The following is a 19,891-nucleotide window of genomic DNA, read 5'->3' as shown; positions in this document are numbered from 1 at the left end:
TCCATTCCTGAGCCAATGGAAAAAATATAGGATACAAAAGCAACTTCAAAGTATTATAGTTCATAGCATCTATTAATAATAATTTTTACAGCAGGAATTCATGAAGGAAAAGATGAGATGGACTTTATAAAGAAATAGAATATTAACCCAAGACATTATGTGGAAATGTTATCAGCAGAGGCAAAGTTAGTACAAAATTGGTGGGGTATAACTTAAAACATCCAAAGCACTCAATGAAAGAATGATGTCATGCATCAGAAAGAAGATTTGATAAAAGTACAACACAAAAGCGATAACCTAAAATTATGACTAGTAATGCAGAAGGAAGTTGGGTGATGAAAAGAATGTGGTATTATAAGAGAATATAGATCAGACCCATTTATTAGGATTTACAAACACATTAAGAACAAACAATTATCAATAAGGGTATAGTTACAAAGTTCAAAATAAATTTATTATCAAAGTATATATGTGTCACCATATACCACCCAGAGATTCATTTCCTTGCAAGCATTCACAGTACAACAAAGAAATACAATACAGTGAAAATCTACCCACAAAGACTGACAAACAACCAATGTGCAAAAGAAGATGAACAACATAAATATAAAATAATAACCCACTAAATAAATAAATGACACTGAGAGTTGTAGAGTCCTGGAAAATGAGTCTACAGGTTGTGGAGTCAGTTCAGTATTGAGGTGAGTAAAGATATCACGCTGGTTCAAGAGCCTGATAGATGAAAGGTAATAACTGTCCCTGAACCTGTTGCTGGGGAAGCGAAGGCTCCTTAACTCCTTCCTGATATCAGCAATGATAAAAGAGCATCGCCTGGATGGTGGGGGCCCTTGACAATGGATACGTTTTTTTATGACAGCGCTCCTTGTTGATGTGCTCAATGTTAGGAGAGCTTTACCTATGATTGACTGGGTTATATTCACTACTCCTTGTATGCTTTTCCATTCTTGGGCATTAAGGAATGAAGGTCATAACAGAGTAGATAAAGAAAGCATAGGAAAAGTACTTCAGTGGTTGCATCCAGAGGAGTAAATAAAATCTACAGGATTATTAGTCTAACACATGGAAAAGACCTAACAAAGTAACAAAGGCTAACAAGAATGAAATTTGCAAAGCCATTAATCTAACTAAAGAGCTAACGAGGAAAATAGAAATGAGAAATTCAATATGTCTGCCGTGGCTTATTGACAGCACTCATGCCTATCACTTGACTTGTTTTCAGGTCACACTTCACTCCAGAGATATTCCTGTGAAGAACTGTCCTGCCTTTCAGCTGTAGTGCTAAACTGAGGTGCCTCTGTCAGCTCAGGTGGACATAAAAGATCTTCTGCACAGTTTTTAAGATGGGCTAGAATGTTACTCTGACAACCTAGCTAATATTTCCCTCACAATTATTTTTTTCTGCTCTTCTTTGTGGGATAAAAAAAAAAAGCTGGAGTAACTCAGAAGCATCAGGAATGGTGGAAATAAAGGGTCTCCAGTGAAGCAGCAACTGTCCATTTCCCTCCATAGACAATGAGTTGCTCGAGCAGCTCAGTTTTTGTCTTCATGGTGTAGGTTTTGCCAGGATACTGACTCTCCAGCAGCAGGACCTTCCCGATACAGCTGTATTTTTGCTACAATCAGTTGAACACCTCAACTACATACAGGTCTCCAAAAACAGATCTCCACTTAACTAATTACGTAACTTCTAAAACCAATTGGCAGCACCAGTGATGATTTGGTGTGTCATATTAGGGGGCGGGGGGAGGGTGAATACTTATGCAATCAGTTATTTTGTGTTTTGTATTTGTAATTAATTTGGATCACTTTGTAGAGATCTGTTTTCACTTTGACATGGAAGAGTCTTTTTCTGTTGATGTCAAATAAGCCAAATTAAATCCACTGTGAACCAATGTTGTAAAACAATAAAACATGAAAACTTCCAAGGGGGTGTATACTTTTTATAAATACTGTATTTCGAACTTATTCAATAGGTGAAAAGAATGGCTTTCAACAACCTCTAGCAGTCCCAGTAAAAGGTTTCAGCTCAAAACATAGTTTGTTTGTTTCCCTTTACAGATGCGGACTGAGTTGCTGAGTTCCCCTAGCACTTTGTGTTTGTTGTTTCTACAACCTCAGTCATTTTCTTTCTCTTCTAGGTATGGCTGTGGCTTTTGGGGAGTTTTCTTTCTGGACCCCATTGACTTCTGTTATTCCAGTTTCTTTTTGCAACATAGTAAATGTCAAAGACATTCATTTCTGCTTCATCTCTGCATTTCTGCACATCTCTTCATATTTCAACTAAGGCTGTAATGTGGACAGGAGTCTATTGGTGCTGGTAGAACTGAAACTCAAGGTCCAAAGTAAATTCATTAACAAACTACAATCCGAATGTCAATGATCTGTTAAGTGCCACTCAAAAGCATTGACATCAATGCCTTCAATCTCTTCTTCAGTCATGGGAAGTTCACAGCTTCTAACATTCTGTTTTTTAGAAACTTGCTGTTACATGTTTGGATGAAGTCAAATGCATTTGTCACAAATCATTCCCCCCACCCCACCCTCTGCCAAGCTCATTTATTTGGCATGTGAAGAAAATTTCCTGGTCATCTTGTTGAAACTATTTAAGTATAGAGAGGACTCTGGAATCAGCACCATCCGCCAAGCCAAGAAATATCAGATAACTTCTAATGTTTCTTTTATTTTCAAAGCTCTCCTGGTAGCATCTTAATAACTAAGAACTGCGACAAGTTTCCCTTGTGTCAATTTATCTGACAGATTTGACTATTTCTGATTCACTCTCCTTCGTTATCATTTTGGAGTGAGGATTCTACCAGTTTTCCTGTAAGCAACATGAAGTCAACTGATTAGCATTTACTTGGTTTAACTTTGCTTATCCCCTTTTCAGGCAGAAGTGCAGCATTCACCATTTCCAATTCTTTGATGCAATTTTTGTTTCTAAAAATTTTGTTAAGTGCATTAAGACCAGCATTTTTAACAGTACTACACTTAGTGAGAGCTTTTTGAATGACCAACAATTTTGCAATGTAGGAAACAGCAAATTCCTACAAAGAGAGACATTAGAAACTGCAGATGCTATTTCACAATGGCACCATGCACTGCAGAAATTCACACATTTTTTTGGCAGCAATGTGAAACCCGTGACTAGACATGTAAGAGCAGAAGACGTGGAGTTCGGAGTTTCACCAGACATTTGTTGCTGCAGTGTCCTCCAACAGGGGTTTCGACTGCTTTGGAGGTCTCCTTTTGTTTTGTCAGTTGTTTATAACCTTTTGTAACTCTTTTTGGGATGGATAGTACAGATGTTGTCGGAGACACAGCATAGTGCTGCGAATGGGATTAAGGACACAGGTGCAATAACCACGTCATAGTTCTGGAGTTCTTTAAAGTGCTGCTTCTAACAGATGCTGGCTGCCTCTGTGATCCTGAGTCTCAGCAGGGTAGATCTTTGGGTATTTGGGCTGTAATGGGTTTTTGAAAACACTGAACACTCCATGTGTACCATGGATATTGGGTGGTTGTTTTACAGCCTGGCTCTTTCCACCTATCACTTGTCTCTGATACTGTGTACTCCGCACTGGACTTTGCCATTCAGATGTCTTTAAATCTATTTGTTCCTAGACCAAGAATGCCTTGCGTTAATGATTAAGTAGTTACCAGCCATTCTCATCAAATCAATCTGTGTTTTTTGATATGGGCGATCTGGAAGACCGTGTAAGGAATCTGGAGCAGCAGCTGGATGACCTTCGACTCATAAGGGAGAATGAGGCAGTCATAGATGAGAGCTACAGGGAGGTAGTCACACCTAGGCTGTCGGAAGCAGGTCGTTGGGTGACAGTCAGGGGGGGGGAAGCGAAGGTGAACAGACAGGTAGTGCAGAGCACCCCTGTAGCCATTCCCCTGAATAATAAGTTTACCGTCCTGGATACTGTTGGCGGGGACACCGACCAGGTGTGAGCCACGGTGGCAGGGCCTCCGGCACTGAGTCTGACCCTGTGGTGCAGAAGGGTGGGACGGAGAAGAGAAGAGCTGTCGTCATTGGAGACTCTATAGTCAGGGGAGCAGACAGGAGATTTTGTGGACGTGAGAAGGACACCTGCATGGTTTGTTGCCTCCCGGGTGCCAGGGTCCGGGATGTCCCTGACCGGGTGCACGACATCCTGGTACGAGAGGGAAAGCAACCAGAAGTCGTGATACATGTTGGGACCAACAACGTAGGCAGGAAGAGGGATGAGGTCCTGAAGTGTGAGTTTCGAGAATTAGGCAGAAGGCTGAAGAACAGGACCTCAAGGGTGATGTTCTCAGGATAGCTGCCAGTGCTACGTGACAGAGATGGTAAGAATTGAAGGAGGTGGCAGTTGAATGCGTGGCTGAGGAGTTGCAGGGAGCAGGGTTTTAGATTTTTAGATCATTGGGATCTCTTCTGGGGAAGGTGGGACCTGTACAGATTGGATGGGTTGCACCTGAACTCAAGGGGGACCCAGAGTGATAGAGCAGTGAAAGAAGTGCATGGAGTAAAGCCAGATCTAACATACAGAGAGGCTTTGAGGAAAGAGAAGCAGAATAAATGGTGTAAAGACAGCAAGGTAGAAGGGCTGAAATGTGTGTACCTCAATGCAAGAAGCATCAGGAACAAAGGTGATGAACTGAGAGCTTGGATACATACATGGAATTATGATGTAGTGGCCATTACAGAGACTTGGCTGGCACCAGGGCAAGAATGGATTCTCAATATTCCTGGATTTCACTGCTTTAAAAGGGATAGAGAGGGGGGAAAAGGGGAGGAGGGGTGGCATTGCTGGTCAGGGATACTATTACAGCTACAGAAAGGGTGGGTAATGTAGCAGGATCCTCTTTTGAGTCAATATGGGTGGAAGTCAGGAACAGGAAGGGAGCAGTTACTCTAATGGGGGTATTCTATAGGCCCCCTGGTAGCAGCAGAGATACAGAGGAGCAGATTGGGAGGCAGATTTTGGAAAGGTGCAAAAATAACAGAGTTGTTATCATGGGTGACTTTAACTTCCCTAATATTGATTGGCACCTGATTAGCTCCAAGGGTTTAGATGGGGCAGAATTTGTTAAGTGTGTCCAGGACAGATTCCTGTCACAGTGTGTGGACAGGCCGACCAGGGGGAATGCCATACTAGATCTAGTACTAGGTAATGAACCGGGTCAGGTCACAGATCTCTCAGTGGGTGAGCATCTGGGGGACAGTGACCACCGCTCCCTGGCCTTTATAATTATCATGGAAAAGGATAGAATCAAAGAGGACAGGAAAATTTTTAATTGGGGAAAGGCAAATTATGAGGCTATAAGGCTAGAACTTGCGGGTGTGAATTGGGATGATGTTTTTGCAGGGAAATGTACTATGGACATGTGGTCGATGTTTAGAGATCTCTTGCGGGATGTAAGGGATAAATTTGTCCAGGTGAGGAAGATAAAGAATAGTAGGGTGAAGGAACCATGGGTGACAAGTGAGGTGGAAAATCTAGTCAGGAGGAAGAAGGCAGCATACATGAGGTTTAGGAAGCAAGGATCAGCTGGGTCTATTGAAGAATATAGGGAAGCAAGAAAGGAGCTTAAGAAGGGGTTGAGAAGAGCAAGAAGGAGGTATGAGAAGGCCTTGGCGAGTAGGGTAAAGGAAAACCCCAAGGCATTCTTCAATTATGTGAAGAACAAAAGGATGACAGGAGTGAAGGTAGGACCGATTAGAGATAAAGGTGGGAAGATGTGCCTGGAGGCTGTGGAAGTGAGCGAGGTCCTCAATGAATACTTCTCTTCGGTATTCACCAATGAGAGGGAACTTGATGATGGTGAGGACAATATGAGTGAGGTTGATGTTCGGGAGCATGCTGATATTAAGAGAGAGGAGGTGTTAGAGTTGTTAAAATACATTAGGACAGATAAGTCCCCGGGGCCTGACGAAATTATTCCCCAGGCTGCTCCACGAGGCGAGAGAAGAGATTGCTGAGCCTCTGGCTAGGATCTTCATGTCCTCGTTGTCCATGGGAATGGTACCGGAGGATTGGAGGGAGGCGAATGTTGTTCCCTTGTTCAAAAAAGGTAGTAGGGATAGTCCGGGTAATTATAGACCAGTGAGCCTTACGTCTGTGGTGGGAAAGCTGTTGGAAAAGATTCATAGAGATGGGATCTATAGGCATTTAGAGAATCATGGTCTGATCAGGGACAGTCAGCATGGCTTTGTGAAGGGCAGATCGTGTCTAACAAGCCTGTTAGAGTTCTTTGAGGAGGTGACCAGGCATATAGATGAGGGTAGTGTAGTGGATGTGATCTATATGGATTTTAGTAAGGCATTTGACAAGGTTCCACACGGTAGGCTTATTCAGAAAGTTAGAAGGCATGGGATCCAGGGAAGTTTGGCCAGGTGGATTCAGAATTGGCTTGCCTGCAGAAGGCAGAGGGTGGTGGTGGAGGGAGTACATTCAGATTGGAGGATTGTGACTAGTGGTGTCCCACAAGGATCTGTTCTGGGACCTCTACTTTTCGTGATTTTTATTAATGACTTGGATGTGGGGGTAGAAGGGTGGGTTGGCAAGTTTGCAGACGACACAAAGGTTGGTGGTGTTGTAGATAGTGTAAAGGATTGTCAAAGATTGCAGAGGGACATTGATAGGATGCAGAAGCGGGCTGAGAAGTGGCAGATGGAGTTCAACCCGGAGAAGTGTGAGGTGGTACACTTTGGAAGGACAAACTCCAAGGTAGAGTACAAAGTAAATGGCAGGATACTTGGTAGTGTGGAGGAGCAGAGGGATCTCGGGGTACATGTCCACAGATCCCTGAAAGTTGCCTCACAGGTGGATAGGGTAGTTAAGAAAGCTTATGGGGTGTTAGCTTTCATAAGTCGAGGGATAGAGTTTAAGAGTCGCGATGTAATGATGCAGCTCTATAAAACTCTGGTTAGGCCACACTTGGAGTATTGTGTCCAGTTCTGGTCACCTCACTATAGGAAGGATGTGGAAGCATTGGAAAGGGTACAGAGGAGATTTACCAGGATGCTGCCTGGTTTAGAAAGTATGCATTATGATCAGAGATTAAGGGAGCTAGGGCTTTACTCTTTGGAGAGAAGGAGGGTGAGAGGAGACATGATAGAGGTGTACAAGATAATAAGAGGAATAGATAGAGTGGATAGCCAGCGCCTCTTCCCCAGGGCACCACTGTTCAATACGAGAGGACATGGCTTTAAGGTAAGGGGTGGGAAGTTCAAGGGAGATATTAGAGGAAGGTTTTTTACTCAGAGAGTGGTTGGTGCGTGGAATGTACTGCCTGAGTCAGTGGTGGAGGCAGATACACTAGTGAAGTTTAAGAGACTACTAGACAGGTATATGGAGGAATCTAAGGTGGGGGCTTATATGGGAGGCAGGGTTTGAGGGTCGGCACAACATTGTGGGCCGAAGGGCCTGTACTGTGCTGTACTATTCTATGTTCTATGTTCTATCCAAGAGTCTTTCATAGATCTAAATTTTAGTGTCAATAAAATGATAGTTATCAAATAAAATAAATACAAATTTATCAGTGATCTGTGGACCCTTACTTGGTTATTTTCATTTTCTTGCATTAAATAATTTTTTTCATCTTCCAGTTTCTGCAAATTCCCTGCCTTTTTCTCCTTCTGACGAATTAGTTCAGCCAATCTCTGCTTCAGTTCCAGTACATCAGCTTGATTCTTTGAGTTTTTGTGGCACAGGGCCTCATTCTCAGAGTCCAGCTGCTGGTTCTGGGATGTCAGCTTCAACACCTGATTTGGAACAAAAAAAAATGCTTTCAGAACTTTTTTTCTGGATGATAATATGGTAAACGGGACACCAAGATTTAGGGTGTAGTGGACAGCGAGGAAAGCTAACAAAGATTGCAGCAGGCTCTGGGCCAGCTGGAAAAACAGCAGATGGAATTTAATACACATATGTGCATTTTGGGAAGACAACCCAGGATAGGTCTTGTGTGTAGGGCACTGAGCAGTACAGAAGAACAGAGGGATCTGGGAATACAGATCCATAATTCCTTGAAAGTGGCTTTACAGATAGATAGGGTCGCAAAGAGAGCTGTTGGCACTTTGGCCCTCATAAACCAAAGCATTGAGTACAGCTCATTGGGATGAAACTTCATTTGGAGTATTGTAGCAGTTCTGGTCACCTATCTACTGGAAAGATATCAATAAGATTGAAAGAATGCAGAGAAAACTTACAAGGATGTTGCTGGGACTTGAGGACCTGAGTTATAGGGAAAGTTTGAATAGGCTAGGACTTTATTCTCTGGAGCTTAGAAGAATGAGGGGAGATTTAATAGAGGTATACAAGATTATAAGAGCTCTACATAGCATAATGCAAACAGGCCTTTTTCCACTGAGGTTGTGTGAGACTAAAACTAGAGGTCCTGGGTTAAGGGAGAAGGGTGAAATATTTAATGGGAACTTGAAGAGGAGCATCTTCACTCAGTGTGGTGAGAGTGTGGAATGAGCTGCCACCAGAACTGGTGGATACAGGTTCAATTTCAACACTTAAGAGAAATTTGGATAGATACGTTGATGGGAGGGCTATGGTCTAGGTGCAGGTCGATGGGAGGGGCAGATTAATAGTTTGGCACAGACTAGGTAGGCTGGCAGGCCTGTTTCTGAGCGGAGGTGTTCTACGATTGCTTGATTCGATGAATTGTTCCCTGAAAGTTGCATCGCAGGTACACAGGGTGGGGAAGACTGCTTTTGGCACACTGGCCTCTGTTGATAAGAATGTTGAGTACAGAAGCTGGGATGTAATGTCACAGTTGTACAAGATGTTGGTAAGGCTACATTTGGAATACTGTATTCAGCTTTGGTCACCATGCCATAGGAAAGATGTCCTTAAAGTGGAAAGAGTGCAGAGGATATTAGTGTAGAAGCTGCCGGCTTAATCTCATATGTATTAAATTATGAGGGTCAGAGGTAGGGTGAATACATTCAGCTCTTTTCCCTGGGTTGGGAAATCAAGAACTAACAGGGCATAGGTTTTATGTGAGACAGAAGAGATCTAATAGGAACCTGAGAAGCAACCTTTTCATCCAGAGGGTGGACTGTCTATGGAATGAGCTGCCAAATGACGTTGTTCAGGCAGGTACATTAATGACACTGAGAAGGCACTTGGACAGAGACATGTACACAAAAGTTTAGAGGGATATGGGTGAAACACAGAAAATAGGACTGGCTAAGATAGGTGTCTTGGTCAACATGGAGCCATTGTTTCTATGATTCCCTGTCAGGAGCAATCACTTTCACAAATTACTCCTGCAAAACTCAACTCAAATTGAGAAAGCAGCAATTATTATCTGTCACACATTAAGTAAAAACAAAGATTAAACACCTAGAACTGAAGTTAAGCATTAAGAATTAGTAGATAATAAAGAGTTTTAAAGGGCCCTTCAATTGAAATGTCAGTTTTCAGAATAATTCTCAAAATCTAGCAAATACACTGCAGTGTAGATTTGCAACAACCAGTGATTAATATCTTATAAATTCAGCTTCTTTCTAAGAATACAGGCTGATTCCCGCCCCCCCCACACACACACACCTTTGCTAGTTAACATATGCAGAAGCAAAGGACTGCATTTGTTAATCAATTACAATTTTTAAAAAATCAGAACGTGGTGGAATGACCTGAAAAAAAGATACTTGGCATATTAACTTATTTCTGTCTGCAGCTGCAGCCCAACTTAAATGACTACTTCCAGCATTTGGTCATCAAGCATTTTAATGCTTTGGATAAACAAATTGACCATAGTCCTCTTCTTAATCAACCTTCCAACACACCCACCAGCCTCTACTCACTTTGGGAAATATTATTAAAATAATATTTCATTAAAATAACACACAAAAATGCTGGTGGAACTCAGCAGGTCAGGCAGCATCTATGACACTTTCGTTAAAATAAAATTTACATCTGATCGCATTAAACAATGACTGAGTGCTAATTAGCATGCATTATTTATTATGGGTGACTTATTTATCCTTGGATGCCAATTTATATAATGGAACACTTATTGTGCCTCAAAAGTATTTAATTTGCTCTAAAGTTATGGAAGGGACAGTTTCTTTTACTGGTGTTAAAAGGCCACAGGTTTATGACTTTCAGGTGGTAGGTTATTGAAATGACAAAGCTGACTGTCCAGGTAGGCCTCTGCCTACTCCTACCCTACTGAACTTGGGTCCACATACCTCGACTCCATTCTAACCTCCTTGGTTCAGTTCCTTCCCACTTACATCTGCTGCACTTTACATGCTCTCGACCCCATGCTATACCACTGATCCCTTCTCGCATCTCCAACGCTCCCGCTCTTCTTGGACACCCCACTCTGGTTCTCCGCCTGCTCTAGATCTTATCACCTCTAAATGCCAACGACACATCAACCAGGCTCCTCTCTCCTCCTCAAACCTAAGCCCTTCTGAATGAACACAGAACGTACAGCACGATACAGGCCCTTCGGCCCACAATGTTGTGCCGACCATGTAACCTACTCCAGAAACTGCCTAGAATTACCCTAGCGCATAGCCCTTTATTTTTATTTTTCTAAGCTCCATGTACCTATCTAAGTCTCCTAAAAGACCCTAGTGTATCTGCCTCTACTACTGTTACTGGCAGTGCATTCCATGCACCCACCACTCTCTGAGTGGAAAAACTTACCCCTGATATCCCCCTTGTACCTATTTCCAAGCACCTTAAAATATGCCCCCTCATGTCAGCCATTTCAGCCCTGGGAAAAAGCCTCTGACTATCCACATGATCAATGTCTCTAATCATTTTATACACCTCTATCAGGTCACCTATCATCGCTCCAAGGAGAAGTGGCCAAGTTTGCCAACCTATTCTCATAAGGCATTCTCTCCAATCTGGGCAACATCCTTACTGTAGTGAGGTGACCAGAAATGAACACAGTTAATGCACTGCCCTCTACTCTCTCCATTCCAATTCCAACCTGACATCAAACCTGCAGACAAAGGGGGTGCTGTTGTAGAGTGGCGGACTGACCTCTAACCTGTTGAGGCCAGGCGGCAACTCTGACACCTCTTACTTACACATTGAAAAGGATCCCACTCCGGAGCATTAGAAAATTACCTCCAACACTATCACTAACCTCATCAACTCTGGAGAACTCCCGTATACTGCTATCAAACTCACAGTTCCCTTATCCCGCACGGCTTGATCGACCTCCAACCCTACATCCACAAGCCTGACTTTCCGGGTAGACCCACTGTCTCTGCCTGCACCTGCTTCACTAAACTTGTGTCCTCATACCTTGACTCCATTCTATCCCCCTTGGTTCAGTTCCTTCCCACCTACATCCTTGACACTTCACATATTCTTAATATCCTCAACAACCTTCAATTCCCTGGCACTGACCATCTCATTTTCACCATGGATATCCAGTCTGTATATACTTCTATCCACCACCAAGAAGGCCTTAAAGCTCTCTACTTCTTTCTCAAACAAATGACCCATCCAGTTCTCCTCCACCACCAGCCTCCTCTGTCTAGCAGAACTGGTCCTCATCCTCAACAATTTCTCATTCTCAGTTCATGTTCCAAGCCTTCCCTGGTAATACTCTTCCTGCACTACACTGCTGGCTGTGTTGGTGCTGCTTCATACACCCTTGCTGAGCTTGCCAATTTCATCAATTTTGCCCCCGACTTCCACCCTGTCCTTAACTTCACTTAGTCTATTTCTGACACCTCTCTCCTCTTCTTCAGTCTCCGTGTCTCCATCTCTGTCTACTGACATCTTTTATAGACCTATCAATTCCCATGGCTATCTTGACTAGATGGCTCCTGGAAATACGCTATTCTCTTTTCTCAGTTTCATCATCTCCATTGCATCTGTTCCCAGGATAAGGCTTCCCTTTCCAGGACATCAGAGATGTCCTCTTTCTTCAAAGAATGATGTTTCCCTTCCTCCACCATTGATCCTGCCCCCACCTGTATCTCCTCCATTTCCCAGACATCCACACTCACCCTATCTTCCCATCACCTTAACAGGGATAGAGCTCCTCTTGTGCAACCTACCACTCCATAAGCCTCTGCATCCAACACATCATACTCCACTGTTTATTCGTCTCTACAGATGCTGCCTGACTTCCTGAGTTCCTCCAGCATTTTGTGTGTGTTGCTCAGGTTATTGAAGTGATTTAAAAAATTACATATGAACAAAGCCTGCCAATTACAACGGTTAATAGGGAGAGCCAGTTCCAGATTCCCATCACAGAAAAACAAACTCTTGGAGGAACTCAGTGGATCTGTAGAGGCAAAATGATGGTCAATGTTTTCGGTCGTGACCCTGGTCAGGACTGTCCTGGCATGAAATGCTGACCAAGCTTTAGTCTTTAAAGATGCTACTGACCCACTGAGTTCCTCCAGCAGTTGATTTCTGTTCCAGATTCCAACATCTGCAGTCTCACGTGTCTCAAGATTCCCAATACCAGCTGTGTGAAGGCGGGTTTCCTGAAGTAGATGTCATACCCCTTTGTTCTAGACTGCAATTTATTTACTCCTCCCCATCCCACTCCTCCCGAGCAGAGAAATATTTTTTATATATCCCATCAGATTCCTAAAATAGAAATTAACCAGCACATAATTTATATTAAAAGCAGAAGTCTAAGCTATGCCATGGGAAATCTGATAGGGGAATTCAGTAGGTCAAACAGCATCTGTGGGAGAAAGGAATTGCCAAATGCTGATGTCTTCACTCAAAGTATTGCATTAGGACTAATGCAAGGAAGAAAGGAGATAGAAAAGTGGTGAGGGGAGGGGAGGTTTGCATGCTAAAATGATAACTCAAAAATTGTCTAGAGGAAATCAATGCTTAGTTTTATAACCAATTCCACTTTGACAACATCAGTGACAGAAATCACTGACACAATGACAGTCCAGGGACAAGGACTCAAGTGTTGACTATCATCAGTGCTCTGGATTGTATCAGGAGATGGGAAAATATTTCCTGATATAATCCAGTCAAGCAATCCAACCAATACCCAAGTCAGCAGATTGGCTGCTTCATGTACCAGTGTGAATTCTGAGCCCAATTCATCCATGGGCCTACACAGTAAACAAAGAGTAGCCCACAAAGACACAGCAGTACGGCTCATCAGCCAAAGAAGCTGCGAAAGAGCCTGGCTTTCGTGGTGTCCCAGATTGCGAGTGGGTCTGCTGGGAATCGGTGAGGGGAATGATGGTGGTGCTCAAGGATGTGATAACTCAAGGACAAAGTACAGGGAGGGCCACGTGTTCTGTCCTGCAGTTACAAAACAAAATGACCCACAAAATATCCCTGCTTTAATTTGAACTGACAAAGCTCTCTCTGAGTCAACACAAATAATATATAAAACTGCTCTGGGCTTTGCTATGAGTGGCTTCCAGCAGCTGTTCCACAGATTACGTAAATAAATACTGTATGTGTCACAACTCCTTGTTCCAAAACTAATCCAGTAACCCTGATTATATACTTAAAATAAATCAATCAATGGAGAGTTTTGCTCAGATTTATATTATTAGAACCGATGAGAACATACCTGCTTGTTCAGAACTTCTATCATTTTCTGAGCATTTATTTTGTCTCCCTTCAAAATCTCCACTTGTTGCCTGTTAGAAAAGTACACATTAGCTCTGTGTTCTACCTTACATCAGAGAATATACCAGAATTTAGAGCCAGTTAATAATATTACCAAAAATGCCTGCAGTTTGATCAATATTTTGCTCATGATCATAGGGTCAAAATATGACATCCAAACAAATGACCAGCAGGGGGAAGCATTTTCAGTCGAAAGAGTAAATGTAGCCTACAACAGTAGGACAGGAGAGCACAAAAGCTATGTGATTATGCTCGAGTATTCAACTGAATTAAATCATTTGCAGGGATATTATGGATGTTAACTGATTATTGGAATTTTTGAGAAGATGCAAAGCTGTTGTTTGACTTGCCTTAATAATGGGCTTAATTAAACCTGGTTATTCTCACAGAGATGCCACTTTTCAGTGTGAGAATGAAAATTGTGATTTGGATTACTGTTGACGACATTTGGAAGGGTTTTATGCTCCGGAAAAAAATGAGAGAAAATGAAAATACTGTATAAACAAAAATCAAGAAAGCAGATCTCCTGACAGTCACTGAGGCACCCAGATATGTGAACAAAATTGCTCTACTATAACCCGTTAGGTGAAGAAAACTTTTTTTTGTTTTAATTCATACAGTATAAAATTATAAATAATAGGTTATAATATTCCAATATTGTTCACATCAAGACTATAGAATCTAAGGTTACCTCTTCTACTGCTGGAATTCTGATCATCCAATGTAATCTCAAGCACATTTTATTAGATAGCTACATATTCACTAAACATTGCATCTTAAATTTTTTGTGCAATGAATAGTCACATAAAAACGTAAGAAATTTGCATCTTCCTTAGCTACGGCTGAGGTGCCAGAAGACTGGAAGATAGCTAATATTGTCACCTTGTTCCAAAAAGACAGTAAGGTTAAGTGTGTAACCTTCAGGCTGATGAACTTTACATCTACGGTAAGGATGTTTTTGGAGAAAATTCTGAGGAACAGCATTTATGTTAACTTGGAAAGGCAGAGATTGATTAGGAGGAGCAAGCATGGTTTTGTGAAGAGGAGATTGCACAACCTGACTGAGTTTTTTGAAGAAGTGACTAGAAACACTGATTAGGGCAGTGTGATAGACATTGTTTAGATGGAACTTGGTGAGGCTTTTGACAGGGTCCCACGTGATAGGCTAGTCTAGAAGGTTATGGCACAAGGTACCTTACACATGTTAGCAAACTAAGTGATGGGAATGAGAGTTAGTGCTTTTGGGTGTTTTCTCTTACCAGGAATGTGTAACAAGTGGTGTACCTCAGAGACTAGTGCTAGGATCTTTGCTGTTGTAACATATATATAAATAACTTGAATGAGAGTGTAGTAGATTTGATTAATAAGCTTGCAAATAACATGAAAATTGGTGGAGTTGTAGACAGCGTAGTTGTAGGGCTGTCTAAGGACACAGTTGGAAAGTTGGACAGAATAGTAGCAAATGGACTTTAATACAAATAAATATGAGCTAATGGAAATTCTCATAGTACATTGCAAAAAAAATTGCAGATTTACTGTGCAATTCCATAGCTCCCTAAAGGTGACATTACAAATGGACAGGGTAGTGAAAAGGAAATGGTATGCTTATCTTTAAAGACCAAGATATTGAATATAAGAGTTGAGATATCATGTTGCAGCTCTACAAAACATTAGTTGGACTGCACTTACGAGTATTGGGTACAGTTTTCGTCACCGCACTATAGGAAGGAAGTGGTAGCAATAGAGAGAGAGCGCAGAAGACTCACCAGAATGTTGCTTGGAATGGAGAACTGTAGTCATAGGGATAAATTGGGTTCATTGCACTTGAAACACAGGCTGAGGCATGACCTTATAAGGGTTTATAAAATTATGAGTGAAATAGTATGTTAGATAGTCAAAAACTTTTTCCTTGGATAGGGGGTCTAAAATAACAGTCAGTTTAACATGTGAGGGGAGAAATGTAAAGATGATCTGAGGGGTATGTTCTTCACACAGAAAATGGTGAATACCTGGAATGAGTTGCTAAAAGGACAGTGAGACAGATATAATTATGATATTTAAAAGGTTTTGGACAGGTACTTGGATAGAAAAGGCCAGGAGAGATATAGGCAAACGGTATTACTGTAGACAGGCATATTGGTGAAAGTGGATGAGGTGGATCAAAAGGACCAGTTTGGTTGCTGTACATTACAATGCTTATGTGATTCTAATTAGAATTCAAGTGCAATTGCAAAACAAAGCTCCTAAGTACTCTAAAACAATTATGTACAATTTATTAATATGGTGTAGGACAAAACAAGAAGCTGATGACATTTCCCTGTACAGCAATGTTCAGTATTCCACCTAGTAAATGAGCAACTTGCTGATAGGTATTCACCAACAATTCTTCAATTATCATCTGATATCATAATCTTAACGGGCTCCACTGTGGGAACAAAAAGTTGGTGAGCCTCCCCAGCAACACAGACTAGAGTTCATGTCCATTCTGATGAAGAATGGTTATGAGGGACTATTTTACTTGTAAGTTTAGATACTGCATTTTCCAGCATCTACAGAATCTCGTGTTTATATTTTACTTGTATAACCTTATTTAAGTGTCTTGAAGTATTTAAAGAGTTTCATATTAAGAAGTTAAATTTTAATACTCAATATTCTTCAGTAGTTTAAAAAAATGTAACCATTTTTTAAATGTCACCTACACTATAAATTTTTTAAGAGGTTGGACAGTCTGGGACATGGCTTGACCACCTATCAAAGGGTTTTCTGCAGTGTTGTGGGCTGAGCTTGTTCAGACAAACACTTGATGGCAGGTGCTACAGAAAGCCAGGTCACAGTACAGGGTCTAATTCCTGCAAGTAGGATAGCCTATCAGTGGAATCGCAGGAGGTACAGTACTGCGCAAAAGTCTAAGGCACATGTAAAAGAAATTCTCTAAAGTGAAGATGCTTTCAAAAATAATGAAATGAAAAGTTTTTAAATATCAAAAACTAACTATAAAGAGCAGTAGCAAGTAAAAAAAATCTAAACCAAATCAATATATGGTGTGACCATCCTTTGCCTTTAAAATTTCATCAATTCTCTTACGTGCACTGTCATGCAGTTTTATGAGAAAATTGGCTGGTAGATTGTTCCAAGCATCTTGGAGAACTTGCCATAGTTCATTTGCAGATTTTGGCTGTCTCACTTATTTCTGTCTCTCCAGGTAATCCCAGACAGCCTTGATGAATTTGAGATCAGGGCTTGTGGAGGCCATACCATCTGAAACCATATAAAAAAATCTAGGGTGCCCAATACCTTTGCACAGTACTCTAAGTGATCTTTAATCGTGATTAGTGTTAAAAGTGGCAAACTTGGTGTTAATCACAAATTATGTGATCTTTTTTTGTGTGGTGCTATTATTTTGCATCTAATTTGAAGAGGTTAATAGAGAGACATGCTGAAATTTCTGCCAACAACAGGAATTCTGCAGATGCTGGAAATTCAAGCAACACACATAAAAGTTGTTGGTGAACGCAGCAGGCCAGGCAGCATCTCTAGGAAGAGGTGCAGTCGACGTTTCAGGCCGAGACCCTTTGTCAGGACTAACTGAAGGAAGAGTGAGTAAGGTATTTGAAAGTTGGAGGGGGAGGGGGAGATCCAAAATGATAGGAGAAGACAGGAGGGGGAGGGATGGAGCCAAGAGCTGGACAGGTGATAAGCAAAAGGGACACGAGAGGATCATGGGACAGGAGGTCCGGGAAGAAAGACAGGGGGGGGGGACCCAGAGGATGGGCAAGGGGTATATTCAGAGGGACAGAGGGAGAAAAAGGAGAGTGAAAGAAAGAATGTGTGTATAAAAATAAGTAACAGATGGGGTACGAGGGGGAGGTGGGGCATTAGCGGAAGTTAGAGAAGTCGATGTTCGTGCCATCAGGTTGGACGCTACCCAGACGGAATATAAGGTGTTGTTCCTCCAGCCTGAGTGTGGCTTCATCTTTACAGTAGAGGAGGCCGTGGATAGACATGTCAGAATGGGAATGGGATGTGGAATTAAAATGTGTGGCCACTGGGAGATCCTGCTTTCTCTGGCGGACAGAGCGTAGATGTTCAGCAAAGCGGTCTCCCAGTCTGCGTTGGGTCTCGCCAATATATAAAAGGCCACATCGGGAGCACCGGACGCAGTATATCACCCCAGTCGACTCACAGGTGAAGTGTTGCCTCACCTGGAAGGACTGTTTGGGGCCCTGAATGGCGGTAAGGGAGGAAGTGTAAGGGCATGTGTAGCACTTGTTCTGCTTACATGGATAAGTGCCAGGAGGGAGATCAGTGGGGAGGGATGGGGGGGACGAATGGACAAGGGAGTTGCGTAGGGAGCGATCCCTGCGGAATGCAGGGGGGGGGGAGGGAAAGGAGGGAAAATTTCTGCAGCAGCTTACATTAACTCCTGTTGTGCTTCATTCATTTCTAGGATCTTCGACAGATAGTCTTCTTTGTCCGCCTTTGGTGTGGTCTTTTGATCTTTCCATATATCACTCCTATCGGCGAGTACTTCCGATTCACTACTGTGGATTAAATAGGAAAGACTGTAGTTATTTGAGCAACACTACTGAGTTATTGGCAGATGGACAGTAAGTAAGGAACTAAACAGAACTTGTGTGAATCTTCTATAAGTCACTGGTTGTGCGCCAATTATTTCCTGTGTCCAATTTTGAGTACAAGTTTTTTGGAAGGCTGTCAATGTCCTTCAAATGGCAACTTGGAAATTGATTTGAAGCCAGGGCCTTCTTTTACTATTACAGAAATGAGGCTGAAGTCTTCACAGCAGAGAAAGTTGAGGGGAAATAGAAGAGCTTAAAACTTACAAGGAGTTTTATATTGTAAGTGGAAATAGTATTTCCGTGATAGAAGATTTGGTAATCAGAAGACAATTTTGAGAGAGCTAGAAAACATAAAGTGTGAAAAAAATTTAATGAGTTGGTATTATCTGGAAAACTTTAGTGGTGACTTTCAAAAGGAATTTGATATTTGCATAAAAAGTAAAAAAAAGTGCAGGTGAATAGGTAAAGAGTAAGGCTATGGGGCTAATTGGGTAACTATTCCAAACAGTTGGTACAAGGAAAATAACATATCTCAGTTCTGCATGCTTTTATGAAAACATCTTTTGAGCCTACTTAAGAGGGCACTAGAGTTCTTTGTTTAACAGTAACTTGCCCTCAGTGTGCCAGAGAAATAGTAATTTAGATTATATGCTCAAATATCTGGACCAGGGTTAGAACTTATAACCGTCTGATTGTGAGGCAAGGTTGCTTTCGATAATTTAAAGATGACAAGCATAATAATGTTTTGTATTTTGTCAATTGCAAACAAATACCAATCATTCTTGCATTTTAGATGGGTTTCCACGGACCAATGCAGATGCATGAATACCGACACAAACACATGAGAAAATGTAAAAGCTACTGTCATAATATTTTGCCATTTATCTCACAAAGTGCAGTCAGATATTTATCTTTATTTTGGGAGGACAAGAGGTCAACATGCAAATGGGTAAAAAGGACAGCATTCAGGATGATAATACATGCAGTTCTGCATTCCAACAGAGTGCAAACAGTTAACACATCAACATTCACCTATCAGTCATGCTTTTGAAAAATAAACCAGGGTGATGCATTTTGCATAACGTGGTATAGCACCAAGACTATTTTAAAAAGAAAATTCTTTTTCACTCATGCTTTGAATGGGCATTCAAATCTGCACTTTGTACTTTGTATCTACAACTGCTTGGATATTGATAGAAGTTAAAAATTCCAGCCTATTCCAATCAATGTTTAATTTATTTTATAATAAAATATTGGGACAACATTATTCACTATAGATTAAAATAGCAATATTTGCATATAAACCCTAGAGTTAAATGGTGTTGAGAGTTTATGGATTTTAGGAAACTAGGAATAAACTCTCACTTAAAGCAAGGAATTTAAGATCAAGGTATCATTAATTTTCAAGTCTAGTTATCTTGTAACTGTTCCTTCATAATTTAATTTGATTTGTATTTTAGCAATGATAGATATAGTGGTTTCTTTTGCCCATACTGCAAGCATAATTCAGCCTTAATCTTCCTGTTTGAAAAAAAAATTGTACATTTCCCTCCCCCTCCAATTGTCCACTGAGTTTCAAAGATGCTACAAGGGCCTTTCAATTATAAACTGATAAAGTCATAACAGCAAAAAACCTAAAACAAGAAAAGAAAGAAAGAAACTTTGGGAAATTATTGATATCTAGGTAGA

At 41.4% G+C, this 19,891-nt stretch overlaps 1 protein-coding gene across 4 annotated transcripts in view; it reads right to left on the bottom strand.

The window, feature by feature from the left end:
* The window catches only part of nin (ninein (GSK3B interacting protein)), a 157,737-nt gene that overhangs the window by 16,233 nt on the left and 121,613 nt on the right, over positions 1 to 19,891 (bottom strand). For 3 of the 4 annotated variants that reach the window (XR_011887335.1, XM_072269274.1, XM_072269279.1), the window contains exons 18-20: positions 18,041 to 18,166; positions 13,567 to 13,636; positions 7,574 to 7,777 (exon numbers count right to left, since the gene is read on the bottom strand). Coding sequence is in view for 3 of the 4 variants with exons in the window: in XM_072269274.1 (XP_072125375.1) it covers positions 7,574 to 7,777; positions 13,567 to 13,636; positions 18,041 to 18,166 (400 nt within the window). In the remaining variant the exon portion in view is untranslated. The remainder of the gene's footprint in view (positions 1 to 7,573; positions 7,778 to 13,566; positions 13,637 to 18,040; positions 18,167 to 19,891) is intronic. The other variant, XM_072269285.1, reaches the window with a different exon arrangement.

The sequence above is a fragment of the Mobula birostris genome, chromosome 1 (genome assembly GCF_030028105.1).
Source record: "Mobula birostris isolate sMobBir1 chromosome 1, sMobBir1.hap1, whole genome shotgun sequence".
Classification (NCBI taxonomy): domain Eukaryota; kingdom Metazoa; phylum Chordata; class Chondrichthyes; order Myliobatiformes; family Myliobatidae; genus Mobula; species Mobula birostris.
The sequence above is the reverse complement of the archived record's forward strand: the minus strand, read 5'-3'. Positions and strand labels throughout refer to the sequence as shown.